Consider the following 19,733-nt stretch of genomic DNA (forward strand, 5'->3'; position numbering starts at 1 on the left):
TTAAAAAAAATTGTATTACAAATTAAATCAAAAATTATAAAATATGAAAATATCACTAAAGTAATGTGATACAGAAAGTTCTAAAAATGTATAAATACAATTAAAAATTTAAAATTATGATTTGAACTTTTAAGATATATGTAAAATGTATATAATATAAAAATTATAGTATTTATTATTTTGTCAATTCATTTGGAATCGAAATATTTTTTAAAAATCATATGGAATCAAGTTTTATTTTATTTTTTTCTATTCGGATCAAATAGATCGAATTTCTTAAAATTTAAAATCAAAATAAATCGAACCGAATTATTAAGATTCAAATCAGTTTTTCAATTTCGGGTCGGACCCTAACCTCCTCACTTACACTTGACAGCCAAACGAGGCCTACTACGATAACATACACACACTCGCACACAGATTAGAAGTACCCTCAAACTTATACTAGTACTAGTACATACAACAGTGTCACACTCTTCGTGCTCTCCGCCCCCAACATTATATACACTCTATTTCTTTTCTTGTTTTTGTCAAAACATTTGCCTCAGATCTATTACTCTATTCCTTTCATTTCTATTCTATTCAATTCAATTCAAATGGCTTCTCTCACTGTTTCTTTCACCTTTCTTTCAACACCCATCAAGCAAAACCAGGTCAGTTTATTTCTAAACTCCATTTTTATTTTAAAGATCGTAACTTTTTCATTTTCTTGATCTCGGTTTTATTTTATTTGTACTTTTGTTTTAATGGATTTGTTGTGTATCTGCATTTGAATTGATTTTGGTTGTTCTTGATAAATCTTGATGTGGGGTTTAATTGATTTGGTACATTTTAATCTGAGTTGTTGATAGATTTTGTGTGTCTAATTAAATTGAATTTTTGGGTATGTTTTTTACATGTGAAATAGTTTTTTTAATTGTTTGTGAGAAATCTTGATATGAGGTTTATCGATTTCGGCACATTTTGATGATTTGATCTAATAGTTAATTGTGTGTGTCAGTGTGTGTGGGGGGCAATTCATTTTTGGTGCTCCTTATTAAGATTGAATCTTGTTTTATATATTTACAAAATTACTTAGTTTCGATTGTAATTGGATGATATTGTGAATTGATCTTGTGGTTGGGATGTATATGAATGGAATGCAATGATTTGACACCTTCTATTGTTGACTCTGATGATTTAAATGAAAGGAAATAATCATATTCACATATGTTTGCTTGATTGATTTCAATATGCATTTTTAAATTTGGATTGTGTTAGCTTTTCATACTGTATTATCTCGTATGATTCACTCAAAATTGTTTCTTTTGAGTTGCTGCAGGGACTTGCCCGTGGTTTGGTTTCAGTTCCTGTCAAAGCTAAGTCCTTTGGGCCACTCAAGCTGCGCAATGCACCACTTCGCTTCAGAGTGTCATGTGCTGTATGTTTCTTATATACATCTTCCTTTGTTTTAGTTTACTGCCTTATATCTTTTAACTAGACCTCACATAATTGCATTTTCACATTAAAAAAGGAACATGCAGTTTCTGAGGATACTTTCGGGAAAATATATTTGTGAAGTTAAAATCTAGGTCTAGTTCATGTGAAGAAAGAGCCTTTTTTCATTCTCATTGTGCACTATGTAATGCAGAGAGAGTTTTAATTGTGACTGCATCAAGCTACTAAGATTTGCCACTTGTAACTTCATATCAGACTAGCAAGATTTAAACTAACAATGGTATATGTCTTTGTGCAGGCTAAACCTGAGACAGTGGAGAAGGTGTGTGAGATTGTGAAGAAACAATTGGCCCTGCCAGCTACTACTGAAGTTTCGGGCGAATCAAAGTTTGCAGCACTTGGGGCTGATTCTCTCGATACGGTATTTCATTCTTTTTCCTTTTGCCGTCTTCATAAACATGGCTGGACTTGTCTTAAATTGATCTTGGTACTTATTGTTTTTTAGTTGTAATTTATGATATAACTGCATGGTTGCAGGTTGAGATTGTGATGGGATTAGAGGAGGAATTTGGGATCAGTGTGGAAGAAGAAAGTGCTCAGACCATTGCTACTGTTCAAGATGCAGCGGATCTGATTGAGAAGCTTTGCGAGAAAAAGGAGTAAAGAATAATGCTTTATAATAATTTGATAAAATTTCTGGCTGTAGGTTTGTTAAAAGAGACTTGCTTTTCTTGAGATTGTTCATGGATGTGTTGTTAATGAACTATATCTCAGGTCTTTGCTTAGGGAAGTTATGTGAGAAAGGTTATGTGATATCTTCTGTTGTGGTATTAATTTTCTTGTATTACTTTTTCTAGGAGTTTATCTAAATCGTGTTAGAGTATGTTAAAGGTGTCTTGTCGCTTGTGTTATTTAGATTGATGAATTTATTGCTTCTTGTTTTCCTTTTGGGGTGGGGTGGGGTGGGGTGGGGTGGGGTTTACATTCTTAGAGGCCCATAGTTTTCCTCTGTTAAAGGCATGCAATACTATTTAGATTAGATTATATCTTAGCAGATTTGGACGACCTCTCTTCTCTGGTAAATGAATTTTTTAGCGGGTTTATTTAAATACTCATCTATTGGTGCCTCTCTTGGGATTTATTCCAGTGAAATGAAAATAACTGTATATTAGTTTTAGTTTCACTATGTACCTTTCACCTTTCATCCGTCAAGAAGCACCATCAGTAGGTTAACAACACCAGAAAACTGATTTGTCTCCATTTGTGGCATGTGTGCCGTTTTCTCTGCCTAGTTGGCTAATGACTCCTAGATAAAACTGTCCTTTTGATGTTTCTGGTTCACCTTGTAGGACACTGAATACAACCGTATGCCAAAACTGGACCTTAGAAAATACAGCTTGGTGCCGAGGTTGAATATTGGTGTTTTAGGTAGAATTACAAACCTGTTGGAACTGATAAATCTGTTGCACGGTGAAACATAACTAGATTAGTAGTCTAAGATGTATTTGTGCAATGTAAACGATGTACAAAGGATCTTTTAAGGTCAGGCTTCGAAGCTTAAATTCTATTTTAGGGTTTTAGCTACAAAAGCTGCTTTTTCAACCTTCATAGTATAGCAATAGCTGTAGTATTAATTCACAGTAGCTCTAAAAAATAATTTACAGTAGTTTGTAGCCTTATAGAGGGGAGATGTGATACATATTATAACTTTTATGTTTATTGTGTGACCATTAGCATACAACAACAAAAAAAATCCAATTATGTATCTATTTTTTTTTATTTTTATAATTGGAACTAAAACAAAAACAATGACTACATCTAATTCGCGTTTCCTCACTTCATGTTAGACACATTTTAAATTTTAACATATATCTTTAATGACTTTTGAACTTTTAGATGGAATTTGGTATGAAATTAGCTGATATACATGCAATCAAGTATATTAAATTTCATTATATAAAAGTAATAAGCTGCATTGCATGCACGTCCATCTAGCTTGTAAATAATGAGATGGGGGAGAAAACTATATAATGAGTTGTAGGATTCCCGATCTCTCCAGCATAATAACTGTTATAGTTCAGGAAGAATAGAGAATCTGCTTATACTATTCACATATTTTAAATTTCTGCATTCTTCATTCATCCCAATTTATAAGACCGTGTACTTAAATCTATCAAAATATATGTAGCCTTTTTTTACTTTTTCGTTTAGCAAATGTTTGAAAAATAATAGTGCCAAATTTTTAGTATTCTTTTTACTTTTTCTCACAACCTTCTAAATAAAGAAAAAAAACCATTTCTAATTTTCTCTCTTCCTTCTTGAAAACAAAGCATAAAATTGCATAATTCGGGCATAATGTCGAATGTTTTAAAAGATAATCATACGGTTGAGAATCTCGTGTAGCTGTTACACCTCATCGTCATACTAATCACCTTCACGGGATGAAATCATTTTGCAGTTCATTTTATTTTCTTGTGTAGTGGGTTAGTTACCAGAAGGGTGCTTTAGTAATTTGACATTGACTTTAGTAATTATAAAAGGGAAGTGATATATCCACTAGGTTGCACACCTACTTTAAATTTTGCCTAAATGGATGTCTTTTTTTTATTCTCAATTTCTTTTACCTACTGTACTTAAACTATTTTATATTCCGATAATATTGAAACTAAAATATTATTATATTATTTGTGTCTTTTTCACTTCTAAATTCTTCAAAAATAGAATTTTGAATTTTAATATTTTAAATGATAACAAACGTATAACAATAAATGATTCTTTATAACACTTAATGAGTGGTAATATAATTTAAATTCTAGAATTATAATATTTAAAATTGATATTTTTCTATCATAAGATTTTTGGTTCAACATGTAAGAATGTAAATAAAATTTTAGTAAAAAATACATATAGATCCATTCCATTCTTATTAATTGGATTAGTATTATAATACTAATAATCTTAAAAAAATTCAGTTTATTTTATTTTTAATATTAATACATATTTTTAAGAGTTTGATTACTAATTATATAATTAAAATATGTTGGTGTTCTTAATATAAGAAATAATATTTATGTTATATATAATATTATGTACGATATGGTTGCTAATACTTATTTAAATGATATTAATAAAATTTAAGAGGCATAATTAATAATATATATTAATTTTACATTAATATATTTACTTGCAGGTAGCTATCGAGGAAAAATGGATGACCATCAGTGAACCTGTTGGCAGTGACATGTGAGCTTGTACACGCGAGGGTAAATGAGGTAAAATAATATTAAGGGTGTGCAAAAATAAATTCAGGGTGCCTTGTAAAACTAGGAAATTGAGCATCGATTTTGGATCAAACAGCCAGCCGCCTGCTCTACCTTCTTCTAACCCTAGTCGCCCTATTTTTTTATCTTTTCTATCCATTTTTATTTTTATATTCATCTCCATCTCCCCCTTTAGTTTTTTTCAATAAAATTGAGATTTGTTTCATAAAACTCGAAAAATTCATTACAATTCTTCATTTTAATTTTCAGATTTGTTAAAGTAAGAGCTTGAATTTTATAATAAAATTCAGTTTTTGGATTCAAAATTTATGGTCTAACAACATATTATAATTTGGTGTTATTCCGAGATTTTTGAATTTTGGATTTTTTTTTCGTTTTATTGCATTTAAGTTATTATTTGTGTGTTGATTGTCTCGTTTTATGTGATGTGTTTCCCATTGTGTGATGTGATGGTTATGTTGAAAATGAATTGGACGATGTATTAGGAGATCTGGATATCTCGCATCAACAACACTTTCGGCATGTCTATTTCTGGTGTCTGGCAGGTGGATGGCTGGGGTGCGCTTGAAACGGTGGTGAAAATCACATGTGCTCATCTCTCACCAAAAATATTTGTTCCCACTATGAGGCCTCTAAACTCAGTTGTTGCAACTGAGTCATCTGAATATTGCACTATCAATGGAATTAATGTGAAGTTCAATTGTGAAGTTACTGTTTTCGGGGGAGATGCATGCTAGATTGACCGGGAAATCATTACCTTCATTTTTTATTTTCAAAATATTTGTATTCTGTTGGTTAAGCAATCCGGAAACAAAATGGCTAATTATTTATCCCCTTTTTTCAACCTCGTTGCAACTTTTTGTATTTTCTGATTCTACAACAGCATAGCAAATAAGGAACATTTGGTTGTTCCTATCCCTACAAACAACCGATAACAGTTGACCTCCACATACTGTTTTGAGAAAACAACCATCTAGCCCAATGGAAGGCATGCACCCTGCTTTTCAACCAGCCTTCAAGGCATATTAACAAATATAAAATCTTTTGAACTTCACTGGATCATTTTCATTCAACCTAGAAGTGAAAATCTTCACAGTGTTTTGAGGGTTAAGTAGGAACAATTTACTTCCAAAATCTCTCACCCTAAAATAATGTTGTTCGAGTTATTCAGCCATACCTTCTAATGTTGTTTTCTTTACCCTAAGTTCATTCTTGAAAGATCAATAAATAATGAACTTGGGTCATTAGTTCCTTCTGGTTATGAGGGTTGAAGATCAACAAGTACTTCCCAGTAAAAGTGATCAAAATACAATTCTATTATACCAGTTGGCTTACACAATGTAACTAAATCCCTTACCAAAATATCATCATACACTACCCTTGTTTATTCTTTATTGTTTCTGCCATCTCCTTCACTTTCCATTAGGGGTTCTTCCAAATCTTGTCACCAAACACCTCAGCAAAATGCTTGACATAGGCTATTTTGTTGAAAATTGGCTTAGTTAACTGATGACTGTCTATCAGTATTTTAAGAGTGCATGTATCACTATCTTTATTTCTGCTACACCACATGTAAAATGGACCCCCTCACAAGCTACCTGACATCTCTTACTATCATTTATTATGAATTGTACCCCCTTCTGTCTGCTACAACCTATTTTCTAACAACATCCCTTAACTCTGCCATGTTCACAAACTTTTACCCTACTTTCCATTGTACAACATCAGATTTGCTACTCTGTCTCTTTCTTCATTTTTAATATTTGATGGACCAATGTAACCAATTCTGGCATTTTCATCTTCACTAGATGAAGAAAGGGACCTAAGTGTTTAATTGTCATCATCCTCACTAAAATTTGATTAGGAACATTCATAAAATTATACATGTCCCCTTTAAATTCTTTGCATTTTTCCTTATATTGTCAAATTCTTCATGATTGACATTATAATCAGGCACTACACAACTTGCTTCAGAATCCTCACTCTCTATATCTTCCTTATACTTAGGATCATCAGAATCATTACTACCTTCCCAAGCATCCTCAAAATCTATATCAACACCAAAATTTTATGTTTCCATCATTGGGTCATTAGTTCCTTCTAGTTGTGAGGGTTGAAGATCAACAAATTCTTCCCAGTAAAAGTGATCAACATACAATTCTATTATACCAGTTGGCTTACACCTAAATCCCTTACCGAAACATCATCATACACTATCCTTGTTCCCTCATTAAATGTATAACTATCACACTTAAAGTATACTAGGGAGTTCTCATCATATTCATACTTCTTAGAAAAATCTTCTAAATCATGAAAACTGAAAATGTCACTATTAAAACCACAAGTTACTTCAACTTGAACTCCCGTGTAATTAACAATAGGAGGCGGACTGAAAATATCATGGTGGTGAAGATACAAAGTAGTAGACATACTGTAAATTAAAAATACATACATCACTACAAAAATTCATCCAAAGCACATAGAACCATCATTACATGCATACAAATATTTCCATAAGTTTATTACGGAGTTGGGTTAGGGTTCATACTTCAAGATCCAAGTCGATGATGCAAGCATAATGAAAAATTTTGAGCGAATTCCACAATTAAGGTTTATTTCGCCATTATCGTCGCCCAAATTCACCCAATTTCATCTTCCTAATTTCCCCCACATAATAATAAACGGGTTTGTTTTCTTTTGGGCCTTTTAACATTCTCAGGCTGGCTTACATGTACGCTATATCATCTACCAGTTGGCACACATTTCTGTTTACGTAAAAGAAACGTTAAAGTAAAGACGGTTCCGTTAAGTCAACAAAAATATATAACATCTGTATCATTACTTGTTACCAGAATTGTACACTTGAGACGCCAATATCTTCGGTAATCAATTTGATACTAGGACCTGACTTCAGTGAACACTTTGAAACTTAACCTAATAACTTTCTGCTAAGAATAAAATGCTTTTTGTTGACGAAAATTTGACAAAGTCTGCAACAATTGTTCAAAACTATAAATCATGGTGGAGATGTAATTGTATGGTGATTGGTTGGATCATAACTATTTTAGATTGGAAAACAACTGTTAATGTTTTCTATGTTGAATCTGCTAGAGATGTTAAATTGAGGTGTATGATAGGTTTGGGCAAGAGACATATTCAAGTGTGTTTTTTAGCAAGAAATTAATTAAATTGATTGGGAAAACATGCTTGTGGCAGGCTATTGACACAGTGATTAACAATTCTATTTATTTCTTAAATTTTTGATAAAATTTTGGAAAATCAGTATGTCAATGTCATATCAAATACTAATTATGATGGAGAAAAGACATCCTTGAAAAATGTGGGTTTTAATTAGGTGATTATTGTGTGCTCGAAATGAGTAATGTTAGAAAATGATTGTTGTGGGATCGTAACAAGTTTTAGAGTACGTTTTGCTCAATGAATTTTTTTTAAGACAAAGGGATTAAAGGATGAATAAGGTATGATTATTTAAAACTGTGTCTTTCAAGTATAAATTTGTACGGAATTGAAAATATATTTGTTTCTAATACTACGACTAAATGTCTACATCTAATTCATGTTTCCCCTTTTCATATTGGACGCATTTTAATTACCATATATCTTTAATGACTTTCAAATTTTTAGACGAAAATCCTTATCATTTCAGCTGATATACATATTAATATATTAAATTTCATTATTATAAATAATAAGTTGCAAAGCAATTTGTACATATTAGATATAATTATAAATTATTTGTAATTATAAAATAGGGGAGGAAACTATATATTGTATTTTAGAACTTTTTTATTTTTTTATTCAATACTAAAATTTCCTAGCGATAAATGCAATCAAGTTCATTTCTTGACTTAGAGTTAGTTTTAGGACTCTCTTTTTTTCCTACTAAAATTTCATTAGAAAAATCGTTATTATGGGGTGCCGGTATAAAATACATACTGCAAACCTGTATACATCCCAATCGATAAGATTGTATACTTAAATTCCACAACTTTAAGTAGTACTTTTTAATTTACTTCTAAAATTAAAAAAAAAATTATAACTAGGAATCTATAATATACATTTTATTTTTTCAAACTACTTTATAAATAATTAAAAAAATCATTTTCTAATTTTTATCTTGTTTTTGAAAATAAAATGGCATATTTTATATGTGGAATGTTCGAAAAAGTCATACCAGTGGCAGATAACATCTCTAGCTAATGTTACACCTCACCCTATCACCTCCACCAGGATGAAGTCATTTTGTAGTTCATTTTATTTTCTTATGTAGTTGATTATCAACTACAGTAATGTGCATTTTCCCTCCATGGATATAAAACTAGCAACTTGATTATGTTAGTTCTCTCTCCAGGCTTCACCAATAGTTAGGATATCAATGTTAAATAAATACATTGATTTTAGTCTCTCCGTATTAACTTCACACGTTGTTAGAAAAATGGATTTTATATCATAATTGTTATTATGTTCTTGATGATAATCTCAAAATCTAATGACTGGAAGTTGTTCCATGATATGTGAACTTAAACTTTCATGTATGGTTTTAAGAATTTTTTTAATGCAATACATAGATAATTAGAGTTGAAGTTAGCTTGAAAAAAAATGAGAATGTGTTTTATCCCACATTGAAAATAAATAGAGGGGGTGTAGGCTTTATATTGTATCACACACATGGGTAGTGTACAACTACTTAGGTGTGTGATGGTGCATTGTGTTCTTGTGTGTTTCACACGCGCGCCCACACACACGCGCGCCGCTGCCGCCCCGCTACGCACCACACCGGACCGGGTCGGGTCGAAGGGCGAATGTCTCGGCGTCTCGCATACGCGAAGCGACCTGGGAGAGGATTTTATTTATTTGTGATTTATTTTATAATTAGAATTTATTTATCAGTTTGGGCTGGGTTATTACTGTTGGGCTGGGTTTCGTTTCTGAATTGGGCCGAGTCACTTTGCAAGTGGGCTGAGTCAGATTCTATGAACCTGGACATTAGATAAGTAACTTGTAACTAATAATATATTCAAATTAAAACATTAAAGTTGATATAATGTGAGAGATAAATGTATAAACTGCTACAATTTTATTTAAATTCAAAATCATCAGTTTTAATTTATTTATTAAATGTGCAATTTAATTCTGAAATTAATTCAAGGTGGTTAGTTACACTTAGCCTCTAGTATAAATTAAGGACTAAGTTGCTGAGTTTCAGACACCACACCTATACATTCTCTTCTCCTCTCTATTTTCTCTTCTCTCCCCAACACTATTTTGAGCTGCTGATTTTTCCGGCGATCGAGGTGCTAGTCAAAGTGGAGTTTGTTGTTGCTGTGAACACCAAACTCAGAGTTGTTTTATCCTGAAGGAGGTATTGCAAGCATCCCGACACAGCATGTGGGGGAAATTATCTCTTCAAGAGCACTCAGGGCTTCGAGCAAGGCCTGACAACTCAGCTAATTAGTTTTTTTATTTCATTGTACCTGTTGGCTACCACTGCTTTTCTGTTTTTTTTACTGTGTTAAAGCTATGGTTACTGGTACACTTTTTGCTCTTTCTTTGTTCTTACAGTTACTGATATGCATGATGTTTACCTACATATTTTGTTTCGTTAATTGTTATCTTGGCCTTGGCTTGTTAAATATGTTATATAACTGCCTTTTTATTGTTATAACAATTAATATTTCCAACATATGTAAGATTTGAAGTATATACACGTTTCGTGATTGAGCAAATCTCTATGAGAATTGTATCTTCTATTTTCATGTTAACATGGTTTCTATGAACATTAAATAGCGTATACTATGTACATTCATCATATAATACTGGTATGAAGCGTGTTTATGTACCTTTTACTGGAGCTTGTTTATCAACCATGAGAAAAACCACCTTCATAATTAATTTTCACGTTAGAAGTATTAGGAGTAGCCCAATGTTGTGAGTTTGGTTGATTAGGAGGTCTTTCAATAGGAGGTTGTAATGAGGTATGCACCTCTTTCTGATAATTAAAAGAAGGAGCAAAAACAAGTTGGACAAACTAGTGAGGTTGGTGTGGTAGGTAATATGTCTGAGCAAACTTTCAGCATAAAATTTCTAAGCTTAGGTGGAAATTTTATCTTCCAGATAAGCTTTCAGAAATTTTTTTTAAATGAAGATGAAGTTGTAGCAAGAACAAGTTCAAAAATATGCTTAGCTTATGAGCTATATAGTAATCTGACTTGACAGCGTATGTGTCATTTTAGTGAAATGCCAAACAATTTTATTGGGAGCTACACATTGACTGATATGAATACCTTGTACCATAGAGATTGGTGAATCTGAAATGTACTCTTGAAATTTGGCAACATCCCATTATTTCATAACAATAAAATCATAAACATGATATACTAGATCAAAAGGACCACGAGCATCAGAGATGAAAAAATCATGAGCTGATGGGATCATTTGATTGATTCAAAAGTTAATATCCTGACTATTACCTACTTGCCAACAAAACCCATAAAAAATTCTCTCTATCCTGGATCAATGATGCCCATGACCAAGAAGCATTTCTCACTTTTTTGGTAGTGAGAAAACTTTTATGAGGAAAATAAACACCTTTAATAACTATTGCCAAAAACGAAGATAAATTCATTGTTATATGCCAACATTGTTTTTCCAGAAGAGTCAAGTTGAAAGAGGTTAGTCTTGAAAACCTAATCCTCCGTATTCCTTTGAATTTACAAGAGAATCCCAGTTTTTCAGTGAACAAATTGTTGTTAAAAGTCACAAAAAAATTTCGACAAGCAAAAACATTTTATGGAATATGATGGAAAGCCTAAATTATAGATCTGATGAGAATTTCCATGTCATGTTTCATTTGATAAAATACAGTAGGATAATTTTCTTATAGTTTCCTCATCATTTCATAGAAAAAGTTTAAACACCATTAAGATTTTTGATTCCAATAAGATGTTAGCATATGTAGATGGAAGCATCTTTCTTATTAAAAAGATTATAACAACTTAATTTGTTTAGTTCAATAACATATAAACAATAAAGTAAAACCGGTTACATGACCTTGATATCACATTCACTGCTACTTGAAAGTTTAAAATAATTAGCAAAAGCCCATACACCACTTCCTAGTTCCCCTAGTCATCATATATTTGTTTCCCTCATACTAATGCTGACCAACACCTAAAAAAGCTAATAAGAACTACAATTTTAAGTGATTAAATTACATCATAGACATTACAGTTACTTGGAAGAGGTGGTCAACCAACGGAATCAGGGGCCAGAAGATAGCTATTTAATCAAGCCATTGGATTTATTACTTCTTGATAGAGTTATTACATTTACTAGAGTTCATAAGTGAAATCAAACTAGAGGTGATCAAGTCAATACAGCAAAGTCCCCGTGTTGGACAATGAATCCTTTGAGTGAATTTTTTTTTCCCATCATTTTCTTTGGGACCGCCTAATTTTTTTTTCTGCGGATGCCACTGGCAACATCCAAAGGGCCAATAAAATTCTGCAACAGACGCTTAAAATTGATCCTAGAGTGAAACGAGTAATTTGTCTACAAGTTACAAATGTCCAACACAAAGAAGCAACTGATTTAACTCAGTTATGGGCTATGTGCCCTTTCTAGCTGGTTAGCTATTTGATAGGTACACAATTTTTTGTCTTTTCAATGGCTCAAGTCCTTGTTGAAAACTGGATGCAGTTTCCTTTTGGGAGATCAAACATGAACTGTTTTTAGATCAGTGCTAAAAAATTCCCGAATTTTTTTCCAAAATAACATGTGTCATTTTTGGGATTTATATTAATACGCGAGGAGTTCATCTTATGTATTAGTAAACATCCAGTAACACAATGATAACTTATCATTCCAGAACAGTTTTTGGGAACCTACCTATTATATCCAAAATTTAGCATTGGGTCATTTCAGGTCAATGATGGGTCAATTGGAATGGAATTGGGGCAAATAGATGAAGGACTAAGTTATAAGCTGAATTATACTAATGGAAGACGCACCCTCTGTATATAGGATGCGTCCAACATGTAGTGGACTGTGTGAGTTGGGTTGTTTAAAGTCAAGGTTGTCATGCCAAGGGATGTGAAGGAAATCTCAATGCATCTAGGACGCGTCAAGAGTTCAGGGCGCACCTTGCACGGGTAGGATTGACAGGTTATGAGATCCACATGCTAAGGTTGTAATACAAAGGAAATGTGTGCATTCCACGAGAAGAGGACGCGTCTTGTCCTTGAAAGATGCATACTCTTGGATAGTTGGGCTTGTCCTTACCTAGGACAAGGAAAACAGGGATATCTCGAGGACAAGGCAAGCATGGAAAGAAGAATAGAAATTGTTTTTACTATCGTATTTATTGCAGGTACTCTTTGAAGAATTCCCTTCTTGAGACGGTTAATGAGGGGGATGTACGTGAAAATCTTGAAGGCCTCCAGGGGTATGCCTGATGACTGAAGGCCTCCTCCTGTATTCAACGGGTGTCCTCATTGGGGATACGGGGTTGATATTGGTGTGTGCTTTGGGAGCTCTGTTCTTATATTCACCGGGTGTCCTCTTTGGAGAACTTTGGAGTCATCTTGCACTTTGCAACTAAGAGATTGGGATCACCTGTCCTGCTATCTGGTGGGTTATCCTCATTCGGGGAACAGGGACGTATCCGGCATTTGGGGTGAACCGTGGCTATACCTGCGTCCGTAAATCAAGGGAGATAGCTGTAGCGGAGTGTTATCCTTGCGCAGGGAGATGCACCATCCGTGAAGTCCTACGATTACGGATGAGCCTTGGGCCTTCGCGGTTGGACCTCATAGTTGGACATTCCTAAAGCTAGCGGAAGATGGATTCTGGGAGAACTTCTACCGGGCCTAGGAATGAGAAGTCTAAGCCCATTAGATTTCTTGTTCCTCAAGAACTACGTCAGACTTAATCCTTATATAAAGGGTACGTAGGCACATTGAGAGGAGTAAGAAGTTGAGAGCTGAAAAGGAGCCACCACTTGCCCTAATCAATCTCGACCACTAATTAACACACACCGCTTGATTTTCCGGTGAAGAACCACCACCAGAGATCTTGATTCCAGTAAGAAACCTCAAACTTTGTTGTTACAAGATTCCTCCGTGAACAAATTGGAGCTAGAAAGAGGGGTGCTGATCAAGATCATAATCTTAGGAAGGAAAGATGTCTTACAATCGCGATGAAAGTTCTTACGATGGAAATGATAGAAGATCTGAAGAAGATGGCGAGGGAGGCTACACTCTCCATGAACCCTACGTGCCCAGAAACATAGTGGATCCTCCGCGAGCTCCAGATGTAGGAGGAACACCATCCATTCTCATCAGCAACGCTGATCTCTTGGAGCAACTGTATCACATGGGGGACACTCTGAACAATTTAATTCGAGTTTGAGAACGGTGGAGTGTCACAAAATAAGGAGGGGTCATCATATACCCCGCCATGGCCACGCCGTGGGGAAAGCTCCCGTGGTCGAAGGAGATACCTAGGATGTTCGCGGCCAAGCCAATGGAGGAAACCTGCGAATCACTCCACGGTGCTTGGAATACTCTGATGATGTCGAGCCTATTGTGGAGCATATCGATGAGGATACTGATGGAAGAATCAGGTTGTTCCGCATCCGCATATGTCTGGATGTACGGTGGATAAGCGTCGTCATGCGGAGAATATCCAGAACCAAGATGAGGAAAGAAGAGATTTTTCAACCCTGAAGAGAAGGCTTGGCATAAGGTTGGGAGATGATGATTTGAGAATGTTGCTGCTAGAGTGGCAAAAGGAAGGAAACAGTGGAGAAGCGAGGCCCCATGATGTAACACGTGTGCCCCCTACATATCCAAGGGATGATAGGGTACAACACCGCGAACACGAGCGTGCCCCTCCACGTGGAAGGTTTGAAAATTACGGCCAAGGCTATCAAAGGAATGGACGGGGAAGAATGGGATACCAGCATGGAAGGGCGCCTTAATATGGGAGACGAGAGGGCGCGCCCTCAACTGAAGAAGCCCCTGTCATTGTTCCTATAGCTTCTCACAGTGCTAGGGGCAATGGATCCAGGACAGGTCCTCATGACAGGGACGGCGTCCAAATTCAAGAAAGGTTCTAAACTAATAATGAGATACCGAGATGCGACCATGAGGAGCCTCGTTCATGAGGGGATGTTCAAAATTGAGATGGTAATATACCACAGCCGCAGCCTTAGGGTGAGGGGCTGCAAGATTCACCAGTACACCCTGGGGGTAACCACGGGGAACAACAACAGGTTATGGAGCAACCCCAACAACTCAGCATTCAAACCATTATTGGAGTAGGAACGTTCAATGTAGATGATCTTAAAAGGTTGCTCAACCATCTTGAAGGAGGGAGGGTTACAGCCACTGCGCAAGCCCCATCCCCTTTCTCTGCTGTGGTAAGGGAAGCACAGCTACCCGTTGGATACAGGAACACGACCAATGAATTATGCTTTCATGGAAATTTCGACCCCGTGGAATTCTTGGGACACTTCAAAATTGAAATGGATGTGTATCAAGTACCTGACTTAGCACGATGCCGTCTTTTGGCAGCTACTTTCAGAGAAGGTGCTCAACAGTAATTCCAGAAACTTGGCCCGGGGATTATCACGTCATGGGAATAAATAAAAACCTTATTTTTGACTCAGTTCCAAGCTGCGGTGAAGTATACGCCGCCTGTTACCACACAGACCAATGTGAAACAGAAGGAAGGAGAAAGCTTGACCTCATACTTCAAAAGGTTCAATGCAGAGTCTATCTTGGTGAGAGGCGCAACTGACGAGACGCTGAAAATACTTCTTATAGCTGGTCTGCGCGTGGGAACAGATTTCTGGAAACATTTGTAAGGAAAAGACCCTGTGTCGTTAGCTGATGTACTTGCGCAGGCTGGGTCCTTCAAGGAAATCGAGCAATTGCTTGCCGAGACCAAAAAGAATGATAATTCCAACAACTCAAAGGGGCAGACTAAGAGGAGAGATAGGTCCGCAAGTCCGGAATATCGGTGGAATGATCGAAGTCCTAATAGGGTGAATGCTATGAACACGTGAAGAAAGTGGAGTCCACCGTCGAATAATGAAAAAAGGGTAAATAATTACACTCCCCTGGCGGCATCCATTGATCACATCTTTGAAGTGAACAAGGACAGAGGAATCTTCAAGAAGCTAGACCGCCTGACCTCATGGCAGAGCAGAGACATGAAAAAATATTGTGAGTACCATGAGTCCACCGGTCATGATACCCACCAATGTCACCACCTAAAAGATGAAATTGAAGAGTTGATCAAGGATGGGTATCTGGGAGAGTGGATTGACAAGGTGAAGCGACGTAGAGGAAACAACGACAAGGGGAAAGATGAAAGGCATCCCCCACAAGTAGACGTTGATGAGAAGACAACTGATGTTAAGTTCCAAAGAGCTGGGAGAATTATGAAAATTTTCGGGGGACATCCATTTGTTGGTGATAGTAATCGGCCGTTGGAGAGGAACGTAAGAGAAGCACGACACCAACCACTCACCAACATTCATAGCTTGGAGGATACACCCCAAAAATATTCAAAGGGGAGTCTGCTGATATTACTTTCAGGGAAAGAGAATCAAGATGGGTGCATCATACCCATAACGACGCGTTGGTAATAACTATGCTTATTGGGGAAATGAACGTGCATCGAGTCTTCCTGGACAACTGGAGCTCTGCAAACATCTTGTACTATAGCACATACAAGAAATTGGGTTTTTCAGATAGTGATATGAATTTCGAAGATGCACATGTCTATGGTTTTACCGGAGAGGCGGGGTTATGGGCTCTATTAGACTTCCTGTCACACTTGGGGAAGGAGCTATGTCTGTTACTCAAATAATAGACTTCAAAGTGCTGGATCAGGAGTCCGTGCACAATGTGCTGATGGGCAGACCTTGTTTACGAGCATTCTGAGTGATAACCTCGATACATCACTTAATGATAAAGTTCCCAATGCATAACAGAGTGGGCAGCCTGACGGGGTCGTAATACGAATCACGTGATTGCTATCACAAGGCTGTTAAGAAATTTCGCAGGAGAAGGTATGAAGGAAAGGTTCTTCCCAATGAAGATGCAATAGACATTCAGGTGAAACCAAATGGAGAGGTTCACACCCATTATTTTGTGGAGGATCCGGAGGAAGAAGAAACTCGTATGACCAACGCTCCTGCTTTGATACTGGGGAATGTTTCGAGGATTCACAGTGTGGAGGAAGTCATGGTGAATCATGATGGAGATATTGTACAGAGAAAAATCTATGGAGAAAAACTGGCAGGAAGGAGTGAGACCTTTCAAAGGCTAAAAATAATCCCAAGGTGATGCTCCTCGAAGGGAAGACGCGCCCTTGGAGAGTGAACATGAGCATGAGGTTGATGATCCTCAAAAGAAGGACGCGCCCTCCACGTTTACAATATCAAAGAATAACGCTTCTTTAACTGAGGACGTGTCCTCTACTCCTTCAATGCATAAAACTATGCCTTTCCCTGAGGTGGATGCTTGTAATATCCAGGATATAGTGTGTAATTATTTTTATCAATAAATAATTATTATGTGATTATTATGTGATTTTTGGTGAATTGTCTGATGAATGGTGTTGATATGTGGAGGTTTAAATGTGGTAAAGTATAATTACGTTAATTTTATTATGTCCAGAATAAAATATAGATAGTTAAGGTATTTTTCTGGTAATTTTTGGAGTAATATATGATTTTATATTGATTTATGAATTTATTATTTTCAGAATAATTGTAAAATTATTTTTATAAAGTTGGGAATCGTCCAACTTCAACCGTTTTTACGTTATTATAACTCGAAACTCTTCCAAAAACTCCTTCCTAACCTAATCTGGTAATTCCGGACATTTTTCGTGTTTTAACTTTTTCAATTCGGATTACGATTTGGCCCGTGTGTGGCCCGACACAAGATTTTCGATACGATAATCATTTCGGTGAATCAACAAAACCCGTATTTTCGAAAGACGGGATATTATTACATTATTTTCGTATAAAGTATTTTATAAGAAGCCTGGTTTGGATAATTATCCAATACAAGTATCAAATCAATTTGTTTTTGCAGTTACTTAGCGGCTAAGTAACTAATTTATCGATCCAAAATGATCCAAAACGAACCAATATTCCATAAATATATATAGCCCTTTTATTATTTCATTTTATTCATATAATCATAATCGATCAGTAAAAATATCGAAATTACAGAGGAAAAACCCTAAAAACATTACGTTCTTGAGAATCAAATGCACGATGAAGGCGTTATCGAACTCCGATTCAGGCGTGCCATATATCAAATCGAAGCTCTCGAAAAGACCTTTCTGAATCAAACATCACTTTTGGTGCAGAAATCAAGGTTAATTTCTTATTTATTTATTTTAATTCTAATTATTTATAGATTAAATTATGAAAATTTGTTCTTAATGTTGTTGATGTGATTTGATGGCATAATCATGTAGATCTTTTCTTCCTGGTCAATTTGGTATATTATATGTCAAAAATAGAGTTCAATAACATATAAAAAATTGGGTTTGATTCTCGGATTATGAAATTAGGGTTATATTCATATGAAATTATGAGTTATTAGTTGATATCGTTAATTGGGTTATGTTCCTCGCTTAATTTGCAATCGAAACATATATATATAAATTACAAACGATTCCGGGAAGGCTATGAACGAAGCTCGCCGGATATTCACCGGGCTTGGTTCGATTTTCACCGGAATCAGAGTTCAGGGAATAATTTGCTGGTTTAAACGATTCAACGATGTTCCTGGTTGATTTTGGAAAGGAAACCCTATACGAAGCAAGTTCAACAACCCTGTTTTTTTATCGAATTAAGCCTCGCCGGATTATTTTTTTTTCACACCCCAACAAAATAAATATAACTATTACAATATTTAGAAGAAAGTAAACATAACCGAATCCAAGATCTTACAGTTTAGGGTTTGGAACAGCCCAACACTACCATATATTACAACTGATTTTAATATCGAGTCCTCACACAAAACTATCTCCTATTCTACCTGAGCTCGGACATACGCATCAACGTCACAGGTCTTATGTGCTGTCTGCTTGAATCTAACCATAGCTGCTAGCTGTAATATCAGGGTAAAGCAAGGAGTGAGCCAAATGCTCAACAAGTGCTAAACAATACGATACAAAACATAAATCGAGATATATATTAAAGAATGATAATGTGAAGATATAATTGATAATAATCAGAGATGAAATTTTTGGGTGATGGCATCATTTGCTTGTATCAAAACATTTTCAAAATCATATCTTAATCAAAATCATTTTATGACGCTACGGATTACAGCCGGTGATCAACCACGAAGTAATCCCGAACCTCGCTGGGTTCTAAAACATTAATGGGATCCCTAGGCAACTTTTAAGCCTACAATATAAGTGTGGAAAGGACTCGCGTCTCAGTCCAGATCCACTATTCAAAGAAAACATCTATCCCCCTTTGGGACTGAAAATCCACATTTTAATCATTTCAAAAACTGATGCCGATTTGTAACAAAATCTCTTAAGTAGTAAACATTTTTATCAAGGGATTATAGATCAACTTGAAACACTGGAAATATGTCACAAAATCTCAAGGCCATGATCTACTAGACTTTACTCTATTAGGGTAACTGAAAGGTTTCCATATACAAGAACTTGGACAAGGAAATTTGGCAAGGCTATTGGATATTATGAAAGAGTAATGCCAAACTAGACTTAAAGCAATGGTTTTCGACAAGGTACAAGTTCTAGAACATCAAGAAGATAAGCTTCATGAATACTAAGGGTGTTAAGGTATGAAGAAATGATCTTTAGCTCAAGGTATATCAGGATTGTCAAACTTTAGGGTAAGAAAGAGGGGTATCAATCAATTATGGACAACTTTGATGAATATCTGGCTTTTAGGTATCAAGGTAAAGTTTCTATAGGGGTTCAAGC

General features: G+C 35.5%; 1 protein-coding gene across 1 annotated transcript; it reads left to right on the top strand.

Annotated features, from left to right (window-relative positions):
- The first annotated feature begins 442 nt into the window (after positions 1 to 442).
- On the top strand, positions 443 to 2,320 carry LOC141678982 (acyl carrier protein 1, chloroplastic-like). The gene is made up of 4 exons (XM_074485452.1): positions 443 to 653; positions 1,322 to 1,420; positions 1,736 to 1,858; positions 1,975 to 2,320. Exons 1-4 carry the CDS (start codon positions 597 to 599, stop codon positions 2,098 to 2,100), a joined length of 405 nt encoding a protein of 134 aa, XP_074341553.1. The 5' UTR covers positions 443 to 596; the 3' UTR covers positions 2,101 to 2,320.
- Positions 2,321 to 19,733: the final 17,413 nt, after the last annotated feature.

This window comes from Apium graveolens, chromosome 8 (genome assembly GCF_009905375.1).
Source record: "Apium graveolens cultivar Ventura chromosome 8, ASM990537v1, whole genome shotgun sequence".
Lineage (NCBI taxonomy): Eukaryota > Viridiplantae > Streptophyta > Magnoliopsida > Apiales > Apiaceae > Apium > Apium graveolens.

What these genes read in the sequence shown, in the direction of transcription:
- LOC141678982 (XM_074485452.1), top strand. Translation starts at nt 597, where the DNA reads ATGGCTTCTCTCACTGTTTCTTTCACCTTTCTTTCAACACCCATCAAG. An exon ending in GCTTCAGAGTGTCATGTGCT is followed by an intron (nt 1,421 to 1,735) that starts GTATGTTTCTTA and finishes GTCTTTGTGCAG; the next exon opens with GCTAAACCTGAGACAGTGGA. An exon ending in GGGCTGATTCTCTCGATACG is followed by an intron (nt 1,859 to 1,974) that starts GTATTTCATTCT and finishes GCATGGTTGCAG; the next exon opens with GTTGAGATTGTGATGGGATT.